The sequence below is a fragment of the Lissotriton vulgaris genome, chromosome 3_1 (genome assembly GCF_964263255.1).
Source record: "Lissotriton vulgaris chromosome 3_1, aLisVul1.2, whole genome shotgun sequence".
Classification (NCBI taxonomy): domain Eukaryota; kingdom Metazoa; phylum Chordata; class Amphibia; order Caudata; family Salamandridae; genus Lissotriton; species Lissotriton vulgaris.
In genome coordinates, this window is record NC_141689.1 from 1815472433 (window position 1) to 1815492552 (window position 20120).

Consider the following 20120-nt stretch of genomic DNA (forward strand, 5'->3'; position numbering starts at 1 on the left):
GAGAAGAAACAGCGAGACAAATGGGACAGCTGTGAATATTTGGCTATGATTATATCTGTTGCCCTATTTCTGACCAAACATCTCCAAACAATACAGCTTAAAAACATCACACTGTTTTCGCTAGCAGTAAAACCTCTAACGCTGTATGTTTCTCGAATACAATGTACATGGATCACGTTAACATCGTTTGTTTTGTAAATATAATATGCATGGTTCATGTGAACGTCATTTGTGGCTATGTTTTTCAAATACAATGTGCATGCATCACGTTAACATCGCTTGGTTTTTAAATATAACATGCATGGATTATGTTAACGTTATTTGTGGCTATGGAATTGTTCTGACTTTGCCATTGAGATATGTGAATATTCCTCTGTGTCTCTATTCTTTTAATCTGCCAAGAACGGATTCCTGAATAAGCGTAGTGTTTCCTAAACCATTGCTCATTGTGCCCAGGGTCTGTTTAGCCTCTCGGATTGATCTCCTAGCAACGAGAGGCGTAGTGTAACTGACTCGGTAAATTCCAATCATACACGGGCTGACGTCACCCTGACGCGCGCCGTGTCTCGCGCGTTGTTGCTAGGCAACTCCAACGCCGACGTCCTCGAGGCGAATGCGGAAGTTTATAACTACCGCCGCCCGGGACTCGCATTCAGCTAGTCGGCACCGCTTAGCCGAGCGGACGATTCCAGGATTCCAGTTTGACGAAGGAGACCACGTATCAAAAGTAAGCGCTGCATAACTACAGCACCAACACAGATTTTAATTCCGTCTGTGTGTTGGGTTTATCTGACGGACTTTTCCGTTTCAATTTTTCAGAATTTCCACATTGAATGTGAGAGGGCATAATTGATGGAAGACAGCAATATGTATACCCACATATACAATTGGTGAGTGCTGCCAAGTTAGTTTAACGGGGAGACTAATTATGATTGGACACTCCCAATAAACTTTTTTAATAATAAAAAAACACTAATACTTTGCAAATGATATTAATTTGCAGATCGTTGAGAGTGATGCACAACGATCGTGGTGTTCAGAGAGAACAGTCACCCCACAATTAGAAATATCTTTGAATATGGCCACATGATACACAGAATAGGTGAGTGTAACACACCAGTGAGGCCTGATCCGATTTGCCATATGGCCAATATTGAGTAGTTAGTCCACTAATACTCATTGTTTGATTATTCAGATTCAAGATTGATGAAGACACCTGCATAAAGTAGAATATAAGGATGTCTGCTCGGTGAAGACCTGGTAATAAGTTGTAACAACGTCTTCTATTAATAATTTCTCGTGCAAAACCCAAACCTGATGGTTTTATCCTCTTTTAAACCAACAGGCGCAATAATCTTTTCCCAGTCCCCGTCCTGAAGAAGACCCGCCAGTGACCCACAAATAAGGTGTCCACAGGGTCGAAACGTCGACATAACCATCAAAGGACCAATTTACCGAGTCCAACACATCATGGCTAATTGAAATAGCGTGTTGGTCCCGAGTATTAACGAGATAGAAACTGGCCTTTTATAAACCTCTCCCCCTTCCTCATAATCACTTATTCACTTGTATATAGACCTTCACGTATATATGTCACAATGTCACAATATTTCACACTCAGTCACTTCTCACACTGATTTGAATTGTTGCGCCGCAATTTGTATTTTGTGAAAAAGTAAAAATTGCTTTTTATGTTCTTACGGAAGGTGTCAGTTGACAACTAAAAAGAAAAAGAAAAAATAACTGTTTAATTAAAATATACTCTGACCCTTCTTTTTGTGTTTGGTTTTGCACCTCAAAGATGACTAATGTAGCATATTTTTGAAACTATAATTTGATTATTGCTGAAGGTATGCATATGATTCAAAGCAATTGGTTAGATACCCGAAAGAACCACTGTTGAAGTTACTACTATAAGTGAAAATGACGACAAAAAAGCAATGACAGTAAAATCTCTCTTTTATTTCAACAATCAGGATGATAATAATTACCCAATGCATTCTAGGACTGGTAGTGCAAAAATGGCTAACCCATGTGGGCGTCGTCAAAGTCACTCCTTTAAACAACAATCAAAGTGTATTGTCCACCTCGCTGTACAATATTTTGGGCATCTCCCGCTCCACGCGAACTGTGCAATCCAAACAGCAAGTGAACCCATGTGGCTGCGGGGGTGGAACTCCAGTGTAACAACAGCCACACCGAAATTACCTCATCCGCGAAACTGACCAATTCCAGCAGCACACGCCTCATCTTCACTTATGGCTCACGAAGAAGGGCATTCCTGCCTGAAACACATTGGCTGAAGCTAAGAGGTTGTGGCTGAAAACCTACCTGTAATGAAGGAGCAATCACGAGTGTGCCCTTCATCTGAAGGGGTAACTGTGAAAATATATATCTATACATACATCTAAAAAACAATTAGTCATTACCTAGTATTTGACTATTTTAATCATAATACACGATTTGCACTGTTCACTAATAACATTTTTGCACTTTAAGGGTTCCATGTATAGGTCAAGACAAGGACCGTCAGCCCACTGGGGCGATATGATGCCGCTAAATCAATTTAGCCATTGATTTATTTCTATAATGCTGCTTTCTCTGTGTCTAGGTAATAATCGGACATAGTGAACATCAATGCTGCTCTTAGTTAGATATCTGTTGCTGCACTTCCACTTTTTGTTGCCTAGCTTATTTTTGCACATTTATGAAGACGTTCTTGTATGTATATAATTACGAGCTTTTTAATATTTGTGTGTATTATATGTTATTAATGATTATATTTTCATTATCAACATTTTCTGATACCTACATTTTTAACAATTACTGTTTTTACTTAGTAAATTCAAGTGCATTGTCTATACGCTTTTAACATTCCATATGGTCTGGTTAATATGCAGCATGGAGTAGGGTAATGTGCATTTATGCAGTTATTCTGTCCTCTTTTCATGGCTATTATTAAGCGCCTTTCTGTGACCAATTGTAACCCTCGTTCTCATTGCACTCGCACTTTAAATAGTCCCCCCTCCCACATTGGCGTCAAGTGACCAAGGCCCCTGTGAAGGCCGAAATGTTATGCTGGCAGGGCGAGCTTCCACGAATAAAAAGTAATTGCTCACTGCATTTTCTGGATCAGCTCCTCTTTCCTCGCCTTATGGTGCTCCGGCGTATGTGGGAGTTCGAGGTTTCTTGGATTGGGTGTGTTTCATACCATTGACCGGTTTTTGGCTTCTCCGGTCTGAGCTGACCCCTCCTTCACCTTTGCGGCAGAAAGGCAGGAAGCTGCGACCTCTGGTGCACCGGAAGTCATTTGTTACTCTCGTTGGAGAGACACCGTTCCAGCCCTCAGACATTGGCATTTGAATACCGTATAGCTGAAACCGGGAGCGGAGCTGCAAGACGGCGGTTTTGTCAGGTTTTGGTCTTCTGCTGCAGCGGTAGTATTGGCCGTACAGTCCGAAGGAGGAGTTCTTTTCGGGGGCCCCACAGCACGGATCATTAAGGCAAGCTGTCCGGAGTCCCGTGAGTACGCATTAGCGTTCAGTTATTTTTGAAGCGTTTCGTCATGTCAGCTGACGCCAAAAGAGGGAGAGAGCTGGCAGCTCTTGACTTATTTGATGACTCCCCGGCTGGGGGGGTCAAATGTGCCGACGGTGTCAGAGGCAGGCAATGAGGTCGGCACCACTTTACGTGCGAAAATGAAAAAATTAGAAAAACGAATGCACAAGGAACAAGGCAATTGGTGGGAGCACCGGTCCCTCAGTAGATACTTGGAGGTGAACCGGGTTCCCAGAGGGTTAAGGATTATGCTCGCTCCGAGCTATGAGGCTCCGGATCCAAACATGCTGAAAGATTGGGCCGAGTGTAACCTGGAATCCTCCCGCCCCCTCATGACCATTCTGGTGCAATATGCAGAAAGTGACCGGGCGGCTTTGGAGGTGCAAATTGATGAAATCAATGCTGATATTGAAGCAATGGAGTTAGGCGACTCAGCTGAGTATGTTCAATTGAAAAACGACATGTTGGCTAGGCTTAGTAAAGAAGAGGAAGTGATTACAAAAAGAAAAGCATTTAAATTTCAGAGGGATAAAATAGACTATCAAGAGGGGCGAATCTTCACATTCGCCAAAAAATACGATGCGATTTAAGCAGCTGCATCTAAGTCCTCTGTAAACGCCTCCTCCTCCAACCATCCAACAGCAGTCTCTGCATCTGTACCTTCTGTGAGCTTATCGAGGTCAGATTTGAGTTCTCTATGTGACAGCGGGTCAGAGACAGAGGCAACGAGAAGTAATGGTCAGTTGGGGTTTACCCGATTCTCCTTGGCGCAAGAAGTGGATTGCCAGCGCCAAGATCGATGAGACACTTTGCGTCCACAGAGGCATTGGCAGCAAGGAGGACAGCCATCAACTTCAAGCGCCGCAAACGCAGGCAAGCCCGAAGCAGACGCTGTTCAAAAAAAGAAAAAAACGTACCAAAAGAAATGGAACAACAAACACAAGTAACATCGATTGACTCTTAATCACGTCTCTCAATTATTAATTTAACTGAGGTTGCACTCAGTGAGTCCGATCTCAACATCTTGGCATCGGGACTTTGCTTCAGCTCTACATGCAATTTTGATTATCCGAACACAAGAATGGATCTGTTCAAATTTGTTCGAAAATTAAAGCTTCAAAAACATTTTGTGCACAACAGAGCCCCTAAATCACCGACCATAACGGCAACTAACAGCAATATAGCAGAGCTTAATATTCATGACTTGCGTGCTGTACACAACCTGGAATCTTTAAGATCTGAACAAACTAATTCCCAAGGTACAGAGGACCCTGTTGGACAAAGGACTGCCGGTATGACAAAATTCAAACCCCGATCCACTTTTACACCAGTGATGATTCATGACAATATTGACGTGTTCCATGAGATGACAGCTAAGGAAATCAAAAAACTACATACCAAAGTCTTGAAAACCACTCGCCAACAGGTTAGACGGAACAATCAATATACTAGCCTGGTTAAGAGAATTCAAGGAGATCAAAATATAATTGTCCGCCAAGTGGACAAGGGCGGTAACCTCGTTTTGTGGCCTCGAACATTATATTTACAGGAAGCCCTCTCACAATTAAATGACTCTTTGTGCTATAGACGATGTGATAAAATCTCTGTTACCAAATCTCAATCTGAATTCTACTCCTTATTGTTGGGTTGGCGTAGTATGGGTCTATTGAGTATGGAAGAACTGAAATTTTTGAAGAATGAACATCCAATTATGCCAGTTTGCTATCTCATTCCAAAAATTCACAAGAATGCTATCACTCCTCCGGGCAGGCCCATTATTTCGGCTTGTGGTGGCTTTTTGGAGAACACGACCATCAGCATAGACTCTTTTTTACAGGACATTGTGAGTGGTTTACCTTCCTTTATTCAAGACTCAGGTGATTTCCTTAGGAAAATTAACAACATAGTTTGGGACCCAGACTGCTGGCTAATAACATTGGATGTTACATCGCTCTATACATCTATCCATCACCAGGATGGTGTTAAGAGCAGTCCAGTATTTCTTAGATTTTAGACCAGCAGCCCTGTCACAGCACAATAAGATGCTTATTGCCATGATCAGCCATTGTTTGAACAACAATTTCTTTATGTTCAACAAGCAGTATTATCAACAGGTCAGAGGAGTTGCCATGGGGGCCTATTTCTCTCCCAGTTATGCCTGTTTGCACATGGGCTACTGGGAGAGACAGGTCCTGCATGGTGATTTCGAAGACATTTGCTGCAATAACATTCTACAATGGTATCGATATATCGATGATATATTTTTAATCTGGCGTGGGTCATTTGAAGAGGCAGAAACATTTGTAAAAAACATCAATGTTAACAGTTTCAATCTTGAATTTACTGCCAATATTAGCCGTACAACAGCCTATTTCCTTGATGTAGAGATATCAATTGTTGATGATCACGTTCAAACTAAATTATACAGGACACCTACGGCAGGCAACACTTTGTTGCATGCCACTAGACACCACCCACCCCCCCTTATATGCAGCATCCCCTATGGGGAGATGCTCAGAATAAGACGCATTTGTAGCACAGACCAGGAGTGTGAGTTTGCTCAGCGAGCCAGCCATATTAGATTCCTGGCGAGAGGCTATAAGGAAAAAGACATCAACATGGGCAATTCGCAAAGCTAATGCACTATCTAGACAGGAGGCACTAACATATAAGAAAAATACGATCTCTAGTATTGGTGAGCCTCGGCACCAGACCAGATTGATCTGGTCATTTAATAAACAGCATAGTGCGTTGAAGAAAATTGTGAATACACATTGGAACCTCATCCGTAATGATCCATCTATCGGTGAGTCTATGCCATTAAAGCCCTTGATTACTTTCAGGAAAGGCCGTTCTTTGGGCGATGAGTTGGTTAAATCCAGCCCTGAAATTATGGCTCCGGTTAATTGGCTCAGCTCGAGCAGAGGTTTTTGCAAATGTGCATCTTGCAAAGCCTGCAAGCATGGCATTAACAAAACTGAGGTAATCACCCCCTTTTCCGATATTCCCTTTAAAATCAGTAAGCAACTCACGTGCAAAACGGAGTTTGCTATCTATGTGCTGGAGTGCCCCTGTGGCCTGCGATATGTTGGGAGTACCAAATTGCAGGTTCACAAGCGGATACTCCAGCACATTAGGGCCATCAATACCAGTGATGCATCATACCCTGTTGCGCGACATTTTAAATCACATCACGGTAACAAGACTGAACTGTTACAATATTATGTCGTGGATGCCATTGGCCCTTTAAGGAGAGGAGGTGATAGGGAAGCACTTTTGCGACTCACCGAGGCCAAATTTATCCTGAGATTCGATAGTAAGACCCCGGGTGGCTTGAATGCCACTGAGGATTTCTATACCTGCCTCTGATTCTGTTAAATTGGTGGTCACATTTTATCCTCGACGATATGAAATACAAATGACTCAGCCTGTTTACAGACCGTTGAGAATAGTGACTGATCTGGTTTTCTGTTTGTAATATAGTCACGTTGCCGTATAGAGATATATATCTTCTTGTTCCAAACTCTCATTGCTTGTAATTTGACACTTAGTCACATGTTTTTCTAAAAAACAATTAGTCATTACCTAGTATTTGACTATTTTAATCATAATAAACGTTTTGCACTGTTCACTAATAACATTTTTGCACTTTAAGGGTTCCATGTATAGGTCAATACAAGGATCATCAGCCCACTGGGGCGATATGATGCTGCTAAATCAATTTAGCCATTGATTTATTTCTATAATGCTGCTTTTTCTGTGTCTAGGTAATAATCGGACATAGTGAACATCAATGCTGCTCTTAGTTAGATATCTGCTGCTGCACTTGCACTTTTTGTTGCCTAGCATATTTTTGCACATTTATGAAGACGTTCTTGTATGTATATAATTACAAGCTTTTTAATATTTGTGTGTAATATATGTTATTAATGATTATATTTTCATTATCAACATTTTCTGATATCTACATTTTTAACAATTACTGTTTTTACTTAGTAAATTCAAGTGCATTGTCTATACGTTTTTAACATTCCATATGGTCTGGTTAATATGCAGCATAGAGTAGGGTAATGTGCATTTATGCAGTTATTCTGTCCTCTTTTCATGGCTATTATTAAGCGCCTTTCTGTGACCAATTCTAACCCTCGTTCTCATTGCACTTGCACTTTAAATAGTCCCCCCTCCCACATTGGCGTCAAGTGACCAAGGCCTCTGTGAAGGCCGAAACGTTATGCTGTCAGAGCGAGCTTCCACGAATAAAAAGTAATTGCTCACTGCATTTTCTGGGTCAGCTCCTCTTTCCTCGCCTTATGGTGCTCCGGCGGATGTGGGAGTTTGAGGTTTCTTGGATTGGGTGTGTTTCAAATATATATATATATTCTCCTGGTTCCGGCAAATTTCCCTCTCAGCTACCCAAACGCAGGTAGTGCTGTGCATGACAGGCCTTCGCCGAGCGCTGTTAAACTTCAAAGATACGGTTCCAAGCAGCAATAATTGGACCCCACAGCACTCCGGTGCAGTTATAAAGTAATTTATTCCTAACAACAGCAGTGGTACAAGCGTCAACGCGTTTCGGTGCAAGCCATGCACCTTGGTCACGAAGCACAGCAGCTCCCAGTGAGGAAAAGCAATGCCGGCTGCCGCGGGATGCGGTGAGCCGCAGGGACCATGGGAGGATTGGGGACCCCCCCCCCATGGTCCCCAAAGAGAGGCCAGGCCGCAGGGGATGGGGTCCCCGGGGCCATGAGTGGCCCGGGAGGGGGCCCACGTGGCCCCCTTCCCCATTATAAAAAAAATGCAAAGGCCGGCCTGGGGGATGGGGATGGGGTCTCCAGGGCCATAAATGGCCTCAGGAGGGGGCCATGCAGCCCCCCACCAAATAAAAAAAAAGGATGGCCAGGCCCCGGGGATGGGGCCGGGAGGGGGCCACACGACCCCCCACCCCTTGAAAAAAAATCATTAAAGGCAGGCCCCGGAGGATGGGGTCCCCGGGGCCAATAGAGGCCTTAGGAGGGGGGACATGCAGCCCCCCTTTATATTAAAAAACAATGTTTGGCCATGCCCTGGGTAATGGGGTCCCTGGGGCTGGAATTGGTCTCGGGAGGGGGCCCACCTGGCCCCCTTCCCGTTCATTTAGTTATTTATATTTTAAAAAGGGATCACGCCCTAGGGGTGGGGTCCCCAGGGCGCAAAAAAAGGGGAAAGAAGGGGGTCCACACAGCCCCCCTTCTAACAATTTTTTTAAAGACCGCAATCGTGTTAGAGGCCCCGCCCCCTACCAGAAACCCTGTGGCGCGTTTTAAGTTGGGAAATTGATTCCCCTTCAATACTGAGGGTCCCAATGGGCCTACTAGCCCACCAGGTACCTCCAGTAAGCGCCACAGGGCTGTGTTGCAGAGAGGTGGTCCAGGCCATGCCCCTTTTTATACCTCTCTGCAACGCAGCTCTGTGGCACTTACTGGAGGTACCTGGTGGGCTAGTTGGACCCCAGGGACCCTCAGGATTCAAGGGCACTTTATTCCCCAACTTAAAATGGCCAAAGGGCGTGTTTGCACACATGTCACCTCAGGCCCCCCCCCTCCCTTCACCAGTGTGCAAACGTGCCTCGTGGCGCATTTTAAGAGATTGTTTTAATCCCCCTGCCCTATTTTGTACTAGGGTTTACAGAGGAGGTCATGCTAATTACAGGGGTACCCCAACACATAGTGTCCCCAGTGTATGTTTTCACTGTATTCTAAGTGTCTTTTAGCATAGCACTGGCTCTAGGCCTGGTTAGTCAGTCATTTACCACCAGTACCCGTCTGAAAAAGTTGTGGGCACAGGATGATTTTGCAACAAGGCCTCTTTCTGCTCCTCTGTTGGTTCTTTCTGCACATGTCTTCATCCTGCACTTTTCTTTGTCTTTGTGTACTTCTGTTGCTTATTTCTGCATTTCTTTTTTATCTTCCTGTGCGTTGTTTCTTCTTTCATCACATGTCCTACATCTGTAGGCATAGTTAGAAAGTAGCATTTGAAAAACCTTTGAAATTCACTGAAAAAACCATAGGTTTCAGGCATGTTATAGTTAGAAATTAGCATTTGAAAAACCTTTGAAATTCACTAAAAAAACATAGGTTTCAGGCATGTTATGGTTAGAAATTAGCATTTAAAAAACCTTAGAAATTCACTGAAAAAACATAGGTTTTAGGGGCGTTATAGTTAGTTGGATATTTCACTCATACAAAACCAAAGAAATTCCCCTGTTATAGTTAGTTTAGCTAACTATAACTTGCGCCCCCGCAATGCACTGCTTATGACGTCACATATTACATCACTCATGACATGGTCAGTGACATCACAGATGACATCACTGATGATTCTCAGAACATCTCCAGTGTCTTTAATAAAGGAGCGTAATGTTGGAACAATGGGTGCCAGGAAGTGGTCGACAAATGAGGCCATATTTTCACAAAGTGAGCCACAGCTAGAGATGATGGGATGGGCGGGTGGTACTCAGGACTAGCAACTGTGAGGGAACATGAAAGGGGAGGCAATCTCATCCAGAAACTGAGATGTTTAGAGTCCAAATTTATAATCCGATTTAAGACCAGAAGCCCATGGGGGCTCAACGGGGATGAAGAAATGCATGTGCATCTATAGAACTAATCAGCTTGATATATCAACCCATAACTATACATTGGACAAAGGAAATGACTAAATAATGTTACAACATTGAAAATTTCTTTACAACAAACTATCTGGTCGCAACCTGTATAATCAATAACGCAAAATATGTATTTGGGAATTTCACTGTATATATGTAAATATCACCTAATAGGTATAGGCATAACTACTATAGGAGTAGAGATGTATGATCAGTAACAGCAATTTATTAGTATCCTTAATGTTGAGCAACTGTGAGCCTGGTGGATAAACACCTTGAAGTGATAGAGTCACTAAGACACTTAGCCATCATGCACTAAGAAACTGCAACTAATTGCGCCTTGGTTAATCATACTCAATGATTACCACACAGCGTGTGTCCATATAGTGCCCAACAATTATGTAGGAGCGTTAGACTTGTCCTTCATGTGTGAATTAATCACCAGGCTCCGGAAACAAAACATTAGGATAGAGGATGGAGACTCTGTATAAATAATGAACAGAAACAATGGACAAATGTTTGCTGACCGTGACCAGGAACCGTGAGGTTCGAAACGCGTAGGTAGGAGAAACCTACAGGCAAATAAAAGTGAAATTAATCAACTTCAAGTGGTGTGCGGTGTTTTCGTCACAGAAGGTTTATTGCTTTGACATATATATATATTACTCACAAAGTTCCAAATAAGCGCGCTCTCAGGAAAGTACAAAATCAGCACTCGAGCTGAAAGTAGTGTTGTTTAATTCACAACGCGTTTCACCACAGAAACTGGCTTGATCGCGTGAATTATCTATTGACCAATCACCATTAAATGGTGTAAACAGGAAAAGAACATGAACATAGGACTGTGTTACAATTCATTTTGAAACATGTAAACTAAATGTCAAAGTAATCATGTGAAGGTCACTTAGTAATACTGCAGTTTTAACAGAATGGTGTCACTATATACATTTCTTATATGATATAATAAAAACCATAAATAAGGGAGGAGGAGAGCATCAGATCCGATCCCATTTTATGTCAGGATTTTCAGAATGTGTCGATGTGGCTTTGCTACATCAACGATTTGTTCATTGTGTGGAAAGGATCTATGGAAGCAGCACGGGAGTTCATCAAAAGATTAAACAACACTACTTTCATCTCGAGTGCAGATTTTGTACTTTCCTGAGAGCGCGCTTATTTGGAACTATGTGATTAATTTATACAGCCGGTTGTCTCCTCGGCGTGTGCGCCGACCTTCACGGACCCGTGAGGTCCGGAAGGAGTGCTTTTCGAGTGGATATATATATTTTTTATATATATATATTTGCGGGTTTTTGCACATACAGTCAAGTTTGTAGTTTGACAATTGGTATTTTACCTGTATTTGTCAATGCTCACAATTGTATAGTTAGGATGTGAGATTTACAGCGCTGGCAATATTAGGAACAATGTCCTTGCTAGCTGTGCCAACATATGCTAACATCATGCATTTTGGACTATTTTTCACATCGTGAGAGAAAAAATGTGTCGAAACTGTATTTTACCGATATATTTTATGACATCTTTTCAAACTGCACTGCATATCTGTATGTTTGCGTATTTGCACTAAAATGGAAATTTTGAATATGAAATGTAAACAAAAACGATACGATTACAAAAGCAGTATGTCTTTTATATCCATTAAGATTAATGTCACGTGATGGGTTTGAAATGAGCACTTTCACTTTAAAAAAGCTTCCCATTGGCCATTGTATTGTCGAGTGAACAAGCGGCGGGAGCCGCAAAACGCGTCTTTGACTTTGGGCTAAGCAAAATAAAATAACTTAAGAAGAAAATTCGGGTCTGTGTCCTGTTTCCACGCTGCATGCGCGATTGAGGCGTGTGCGCCAGGCTGTTCAGGATTTTGCAATATAGTGACTGGTGTTCCGACCGGTCATCCATGGACCCCTCCTCCAAACCGGGCAAGGCAACAAACGGAAAATTCCTCCAGGGTAACCGAAGAGGATTAAACACTATTCCACGACGGGAAAACGGCCGAGCCCCCCCACAACAAGAGAAGTGAAAATAACGTACCGGCAGTGGTTCGAGGTAACGACCGAGTGGACGAGCGAGCCCGCGGAGTTGCAAGACCTCGGTGACCCGACTATCAGGTACTGGAAAAACAAACGCTGACATTGTGGGGAGGAGGAGTAACCAAAGTTTGAGCGGGGAAAATATTCGGCAAAGAATCTCAACAATCCGTGTTTTCCTGCAACATAACTAATAAATAATCTAAAAAGTGCCCAAGATGCCAAACGACACTGTCCAGGAAAGGGAGGCAGCTGCCACTGGCATGTTCAAAGACACCCTGGAAATAAGTCGAAATGTGAGACTTAATGATACGGGCAGAAACGCAAACCCAGATTCCATACAATTCAAAATGAAACAGTTGGAAAAAAAGATGAAGATGGAAATGAGTAAGTGGTGGGAATCAAGGTCACTCCAAATCTATATTGATGTAGGAAGAATCCCCCCGTGGTCTGAGAATCCTTACTGCCACCACATATGAAGAGCCAAATTTGGAACTTATGCGTGAGTGGGCGGAATGTAATTTAGACTCCTCGAGGCGACTCACACTGCTATTGATCAAATATGCTGATATAGATCGAGCCAGATTATTAAATGAGATAGATGCTCTAAATGACAAACTTGGAAAAATGGGGCAAGAAGAGGAGATCAAAAAATTACGTAAGGAGATGGAAATACGAATAAAAAAAGAAGAAGAAAAAATTAAAGAAAGAAAAACGCAAAAGTTTCAACAAGACAAAATGGATTATGAGATATTTACTTTTGCTAAAAAATACGATGCGGCAAGACAATCGCAACAAAAACAAGGATCTGTAGCCAAGAACATCAATGTTCGCCAAAGGAAGGTGAGGGAAGAAATAGCCACCAGCAGTTCAAGTGAACAAATAACATCAAATAGTGAAGAAGAATCAGAATTAAGAAATCCCCCAGGGGAAACCAATGGAAAGAAACCGTCTCCGGGGGAAGAGATGAACATTTTAGCAGCACAAAGATTGGCATCACTAAGATCCAGAAACCCGCCGCAGACAAACGCAAATGCGCAAACAACAAGCGCAAACAAAGGCGCAAAGCAGCAAACCGGAAATCAAAATGTGCAAAAAAAGAAAAGAACATACTGGAGAAAAAAATGAATGATACCAATAAAACTGTGGTAAACTTGTCTAAAATAACACTGACAAGGGATGAAGAGAAAACATTGAGTTTTGGATTATCATACTGCCCTCCCCAAAACTTTGACTATCCAGGAGTCCGGATGGACATATATAAAGGAATAAGAAAATTAAAGTTGAGAAGAAAAAAAAAAAAGAATATTTGCAACAAAAAATAAACAATTTGAAGACAATGCACAGGGTGACCTACAACTAGAATCCACACCTCCAGGAACAAACACAGAAATGGAATTGTATGAGATGTGGAACCAGGAACAAAGTGAATCCAATACACAAACTTTGGAGGGTGGCACAAAAGGAGCGGGACTAACGAAATTTAAACAAAAATCAACTTTTTGTCCCATTATGACGCATGATGCAATAGATACCTACCATGAAATCATCACCAGTAAAAATAAATAAAAAAATAAAAAAATTGGATTAACCACACAGAAATATCGAAACCAAGATCACAAATACTTTCAGCTAATGAAAAAATTAAAAAGTCACCGAGATGTCATCATAAGAAATAATGATAAGGGAGGAAATATTGTACTGTGGGGACAGGAGGAATACAAGAATGAAGCCATGAGTCAACTAAATGACAGAGAATGCTACAAGCGATCGGACATAAAATCATTAAAAGAGATGTATCAAACATATTACAAAAAACTGACAGGATGGCGAGATAAGAAACTAATAAGTGAGGATGAAAGGAAATATTTAACCAACAAAAATCCAGTTGTGCCCACGATGTACTTCATCCCGAAAATCCATAAGGTTGAAAAAAAGCCACCAGGGCGTCCGATCATAAGTGCAATTAATAGCATTCTAGAAAAAACCTCTGTATATGTTGATTATTTTTTGCAGGATTATGTTAAGTCTTTACCCTCGTACATCAGAGACACAAGTGACTTCATAAACAAAATCAGGAATTTTACATGGCATGAAGAATTTTTATTACTGGCTCTAGATGTGTCCTCATTGTACACGAGTATCTCCCATGACGATGGAATTAATGCAATCAAATATTACTTATCCACTAGAGACCCGATTTATAAACAACATAGTGAGATGCTGACCTCTATGATAGAATTTTGTTTGTATAATCATTTATTATTCTGTCAGATACAAGGTGTAGCAATGGGGGCTAGCTTCTCTCCAAGCTATGCCTGTCTTCATATGGGCATGTGGGAGAAGCTAGTCCTCATGGAGGAATTTGCAGAAATCATGACTACTAAAATTAAGGTGTGGTTCAGGTTTATAGATGACCTTTTTATTATATGGCATGGTACTAAAACGGAAGCACTGGAGTTTATATCACAAATTAACATTAACAAGCTGAACCTGAGATTTACAGCTGAGATCAGTGCAAGCAATGTAAATTTCCTGGACACTAAGATATACGTACAGAATAACAAACTTGAAACTACCTTATTTAGAAAGAGAACATCTGGGAATTCTGTTTTACATGCCACAAGTTCACACCCACGCCATCTGATAAATAGCATTCCCTATGGCGAAATGCTGAGAATTAAGAGGGTTTGCAGCACAGCACATGATTTAGAAAAAGCTCAATATGAAAGCAAGATGAGATTTCTAGCAAGAGGCTATTCGGAACAGGTGATAAATCAGGCCATAGAAAAATCAGGAACATTAGCTAGAGAGGACCTACTATCTAAAAGCAAGAATAACACTTTGGTCACAGTTGGGGAAGAAGTTTTGTCCAAAGATGACATGACTACCTTTCGTTTAATCATAGGCTACAGCAGACAACACAAAGAACTAAGTAATATCATTCAAGGAAGCTGGCCAATTCTTCTAAGTGACCAGGTTTTAGGACCCCTGCTTCCGCAGAGGGTGTCCATTACCTACAGTAGAGCTCCCTCTATGCGGGACAACTTAGTAATATCAAGTCCAGAAATTGCAGCAAATCCCATTTGGTATCAGAACCTAAAGGCTTTAAGAGATGCATAACGTGCAAAGCTTGTAGACATGGTGTCAGTACAACCACATAGACAAGCCCTTTTAGAGTTAAACCATATAAAATTTCTAAAATGTTGACCTGCAAATCATAATATGTTGTTTATGTTTTAACATGCCCCTTGTGGCAGAATATATGTAGGAAGTACAAAATTACAAGCTAATTTAAGAATACTGCAACATTTGCGTGCGATAACAAACATGGACAATACCTACCCGGTGGCTAGGCATTTTAAGGAGGTCCTTGGCGCTAACAACAAAGGGTTATCCTATTACTTGATCGATTCTATACCCCCAAATAGACGAGGAGGAGATAGAGAAAGTAGAGTACGCAAACTAGAAACAAGATACATCCTGCTACTAGATTCAAAACAACCGCAGGGTCTCAATAATACGGAAGACTTATATACATGTCTAGAATAAACAGCATTTAAGGCAAAATAGAAAATATGATGACACCGGAGAAAAGACAAATTACTCATGAGATTAACATGTCACCTATACACTAAAGAAAACTTTTTAGCACATAAAGGTATTTATTATATATTCGAACATATATTTTAGGATGAGATATTGATATGATATTTTTAACCTGTATATAGTATTTATTTATTATATTGATGTTAATTGACATATTAATTCTCATTATGGAATGTCTTGTATATAAATCAATTAATTTATGACATTAAGTTGGATTTAAGTGACTGGTAAAGATATTAAGTGTGTATAAAATATCAGAATACATGGAATCTAAAAAGTGGTTTGGAAGTTCCAATTGGCCGTATACATTATACAGCAATACTTAACATTATGATGAAATACTGTGCTGTATATATATATCAATTCTATTTTATTGTTATTTATTATTTTATTGTTATTTATTATTTAATTTATCACAAAATGAATCTTAGGATTCAGACACTTGCACTTTAGGGGTTGTCTCTATTGTATTTTGGTATAATCTATGTTTGAACTATCTCAATGGAATTATGAACATACTAAAATGGTATTTTGCCATAATCGCCCATTCTATTTGCGGATTTTTGCACATACAGTCAAGTTTGTAGTTTGACAATTGGTATTTTACCTGTATTTGTCAATGCTCACAATTGTATAGTTAGGATGTGAGATTTACAGCGCTGGCAATATTAGGAACAATGTCCTTGCTAGCTGTGCCAACATATGCTAACATCATGCATTTTGGACTATTTTTCACATCGTGAGAGAAAAAATGTGTCGAAACGGTATTTTACCGATACATTTTATGACATCTTTTCAAACTGCACTGCATATCTGTATGTTTGCGTATTTGCACTAAAATGGAAATTTTGAATATGAAATGTAAACAAAAACGATACGATTACAAAAGCAGTATGTCTTTTATATCCATTAAGAGTAATGTCACGTGATGGGTTTGAAATGAGCACTTTCACTTTAAAAAAGCTTCCCATTGGCCATTGTATTGTCGAGTGAACAAGCGGCGGGAGCCGCGAAACGCGTCTTTGATTTTGGGCTAAGCAAAATAAGATAACTTAAGAAGGAAATTTGGGTTTGTGTCCTGTTTCCACGCTGCATGCGCGATTGAGGCGTGTGCGCCAGACTGTTCAGGATTTTGCAATATATATATATATATATATATATATATATATATATATATATATATATATATATATATATATATATATATATATATATATATATATATATATATATATATATATATATATATATATATATATATATATATATATATATATATATATATATATATATATATATAAATATATATAGATATATAATATAAAAATATGTCCCACATCTCCATTAAGAGAAAAGAGAAACAGCACTCAAAGTCAGGGCAAAAATAGCCTTGTTTACTTGATCAGGTCTCCCCAACCACAAGGACACATCAGAGATGCGTTTCGGCAGTGCAACTGCCTTTATCAATCTGATTTAACCATACTGGTGCTCTATTTGAACATTGAAGATTAAATTTGTGATGCATAACATGGGCGTCTCAGTGTTATTATTAGTCATGTAACTCAAAAAATGAGAAATTGCAGATTATACCTGACCAGTGTCCCTGAGCACCCATCCGCAAGTTCATTAAATCAAAAAAGTTCCATCTCCCATCACAGTGGCAAGCACAAAACCCGGACTGGAATATAATTCAATTCCTATGATTCTGGAAGAAAAATGTCCATGAAAACATGCAAAACTGCAATAATTAAAACAATTTCTTTAAAGAACATTTCACCAGTTGTTTGTGCAACTTAGATATTATCTTTCATATACATCCCGAGGAACCTTTGGGAATTTAGTGTTAACGTCACAGTTCTCCAAATATGTATTGCCTCACACGTCCAATAGATATTGGACACTGAATTCAGTGTACAATACTTTCCCATGCAATTTGGGTACTCACTGGAACGGCAGCACACAAACTATGCGTCCATGTGTCCCGGTTCAAATAAATCCTCCAACTGGTATTTAGGTCCCATGTTCTCACCACTCGACCAGTGCCTTCGTCGTGGTGCCCAGCTCCACGGGTGGAAAACATTTCTAGGATGAGGTTTTCAAAACGGTTTGTAGTGCAGGATTCACATTCCCCGCCAAGCGAGTCTCAGCTCCCAGTGTCGAACTTTCACCTCCACAACCACAATTTCACCGCAACTTTAATATACACCTCCACACAGAGAGAATTTCACGGCACCATAAAGAGCATATTAAGCAGGTATTTCTTTTTTAAAAAGTGTTAGCACATCATAGTGCAAAAACAAAAAGTATGGACGGTCTACATGTTTCGGCTCTCCGCCCTCTACTGGACCATATAAGATTACATATATATGTATATGTACAAATACACACACACACACATTTTCTCTTTCACTAAGGAATATTACATCTATAAATCTTTAATTAACAACGTGTAATTCTTGCCACAATACTTTGTTTACATTTTTGTTTCTTTTTTTGCAGAAACTGCTGCGGTGGAGAGGCTCCTCAAAACGCTTACCTCAGGCCCACCGCAACGACCACCTCCAATCAAAACAGCTGCAACTTATCAACCAGGAAAAATCAGGCATGCGATGTCATACCAAATTCACCCGGAATGGCCATGGAGAAATTAGAAAGGCCATTACCAGTCTAAATTTTCCTAGTCCGGCTCAGCACGAACGTGAAGAAGCAAGTTCAACGTGACACTAACTTCTTTTCTGCGGTGCAATTGTCATGAATTTGTCTGTTTCTCTCTCTGTTTCACTTTCTTTCTCTCTCTCTGCATCCAATGTCCTTTAAAAGTAATTTTCTTTGACTTCGTCACTTATGCTAGGCATTGATTACATAAGTGTCAAATTGTATGGTGTGGTGTGGAATATGACTTTTGAATGTTGCTGAGACGAATTACTATACAAAGCTCTGCATAAATGTGTGCCCCTTGCAATGTCAAGAACTTTTTTCCCAGTATGACACATTTACATTTTTAGCAAACATATAATGATTTTCCTGTTATTCATCACTTGAATGTCGTCTCTACCTCAACACACACCACACACACACACACACACTTCATCTCTCCCAAATGTTGGTACAACTTTCTGTTTGTATATAAAATGTGTGGCTCAGCAAGTTAAAGTTTATTTTGTAGATATCTACCAAAGAAAGTTTCCATTTTCTTCTTTAACTCATTCAGAATACATATAAAACTGAGTGCAGAGAAGTTGCCACCATATGTCTTACCATTTTAAGTTACACGCCTGATATAATATCTGATATTTAGCGCTTATCAGCCCGATATATTATCTGATATTTAGCTCCTAGGCTTGGCCCATTGCTCGCTAATAGCACTGTCCACTGTATTTAAGGAGTTCTTACCCAGAGCCGGGCTGGAAACCCAAGGCAGCCCTGGCAAAATCAGGGGAGAGCGGGTGCAAGTTGGAAGCACTGCTGCTTTTGTTACGGGGGGCCAATATTGCAGCACCACTGCATAACCGGCACCCACCGCTGCAAAACCGACTCCTACACTTCAGAGGAAACGCCTGATGCCCGTTATGTCCAGTCCGGCCCTGTTCTTAGGTTAATTTGAGCACAGCTATTTGGGCTTTGTGGGAATCCAGTCCTCAGAGATGGCTGATCCCCAACCTGCTCCAAGCAGTAGATTTTATTTCCCAGAAACCAACAAATCTGGCTACTTAAAATATGACTAAGATTGAGCAAAGCTGGCTACATTTGTCAAAAAGGCAAATAAACTATAAAGAAAGGCAAATCAAATGCAAAGTTACCTGAGAGTGGCTATTTTCTCACTCTTGAAATCATTGTTACATGTAATGGCTTGGCGCTATTGATATGTTGTGCCAGTAACATTTTTCTAAATAAACAAGTAAATGAGCATGTCAAAATAGGCCTTAAATCGTGTGCATTAAACAAAGCCTTTTGGCCTTGCCAGACGTTTTCTCTGTGCAGATGGGAGAAAAGGAGTGGCAGAATAAAGTAGTAGGTATTATGTAGTGTTATATAAATGGGCTGATGGAACAAGGAAAAAGCAATAAAGTAATACATTATTGTCTGTGTTGAAACAAACAGTGACACAGCACAGATTTATAAATAAATTTACATTACCAAATATAAAGAGACCATTGTAATTGCAGTTACCACCCTCTATTCTAATAATGGTATATATTTTACCATCCTGCGCTTTAATCCTGTGAACAGTTTGATGTATATACTGCATAGTATTTCTGGTC

The 20120-nt window shown here is 40.5% G+C and overlaps 1 protein-coding gene across 1 annotated transcript in view; it reads left to right on the top strand.

Moving 5' to 3' along the window:
- LOC147728485 (uncharacterized) overlaps positions 1-19761 on the top strand; it is a 310726-nt gene extending 290965 nt beyond the window's left edge. The window contains exon 7 of the mRNA XM_086962261.1: positions 18358-19761. Coding sequence (XP_086818387.1) covers positions 18358-18509 — 152 coding nt within the window. The 3' untranslated portion in view covers positions 18510-19761. The remainder of the gene's footprint in view (positions 1-18357) is intronic.
- Positions 19762-20120: the final 359 nt, after the last annotated feature.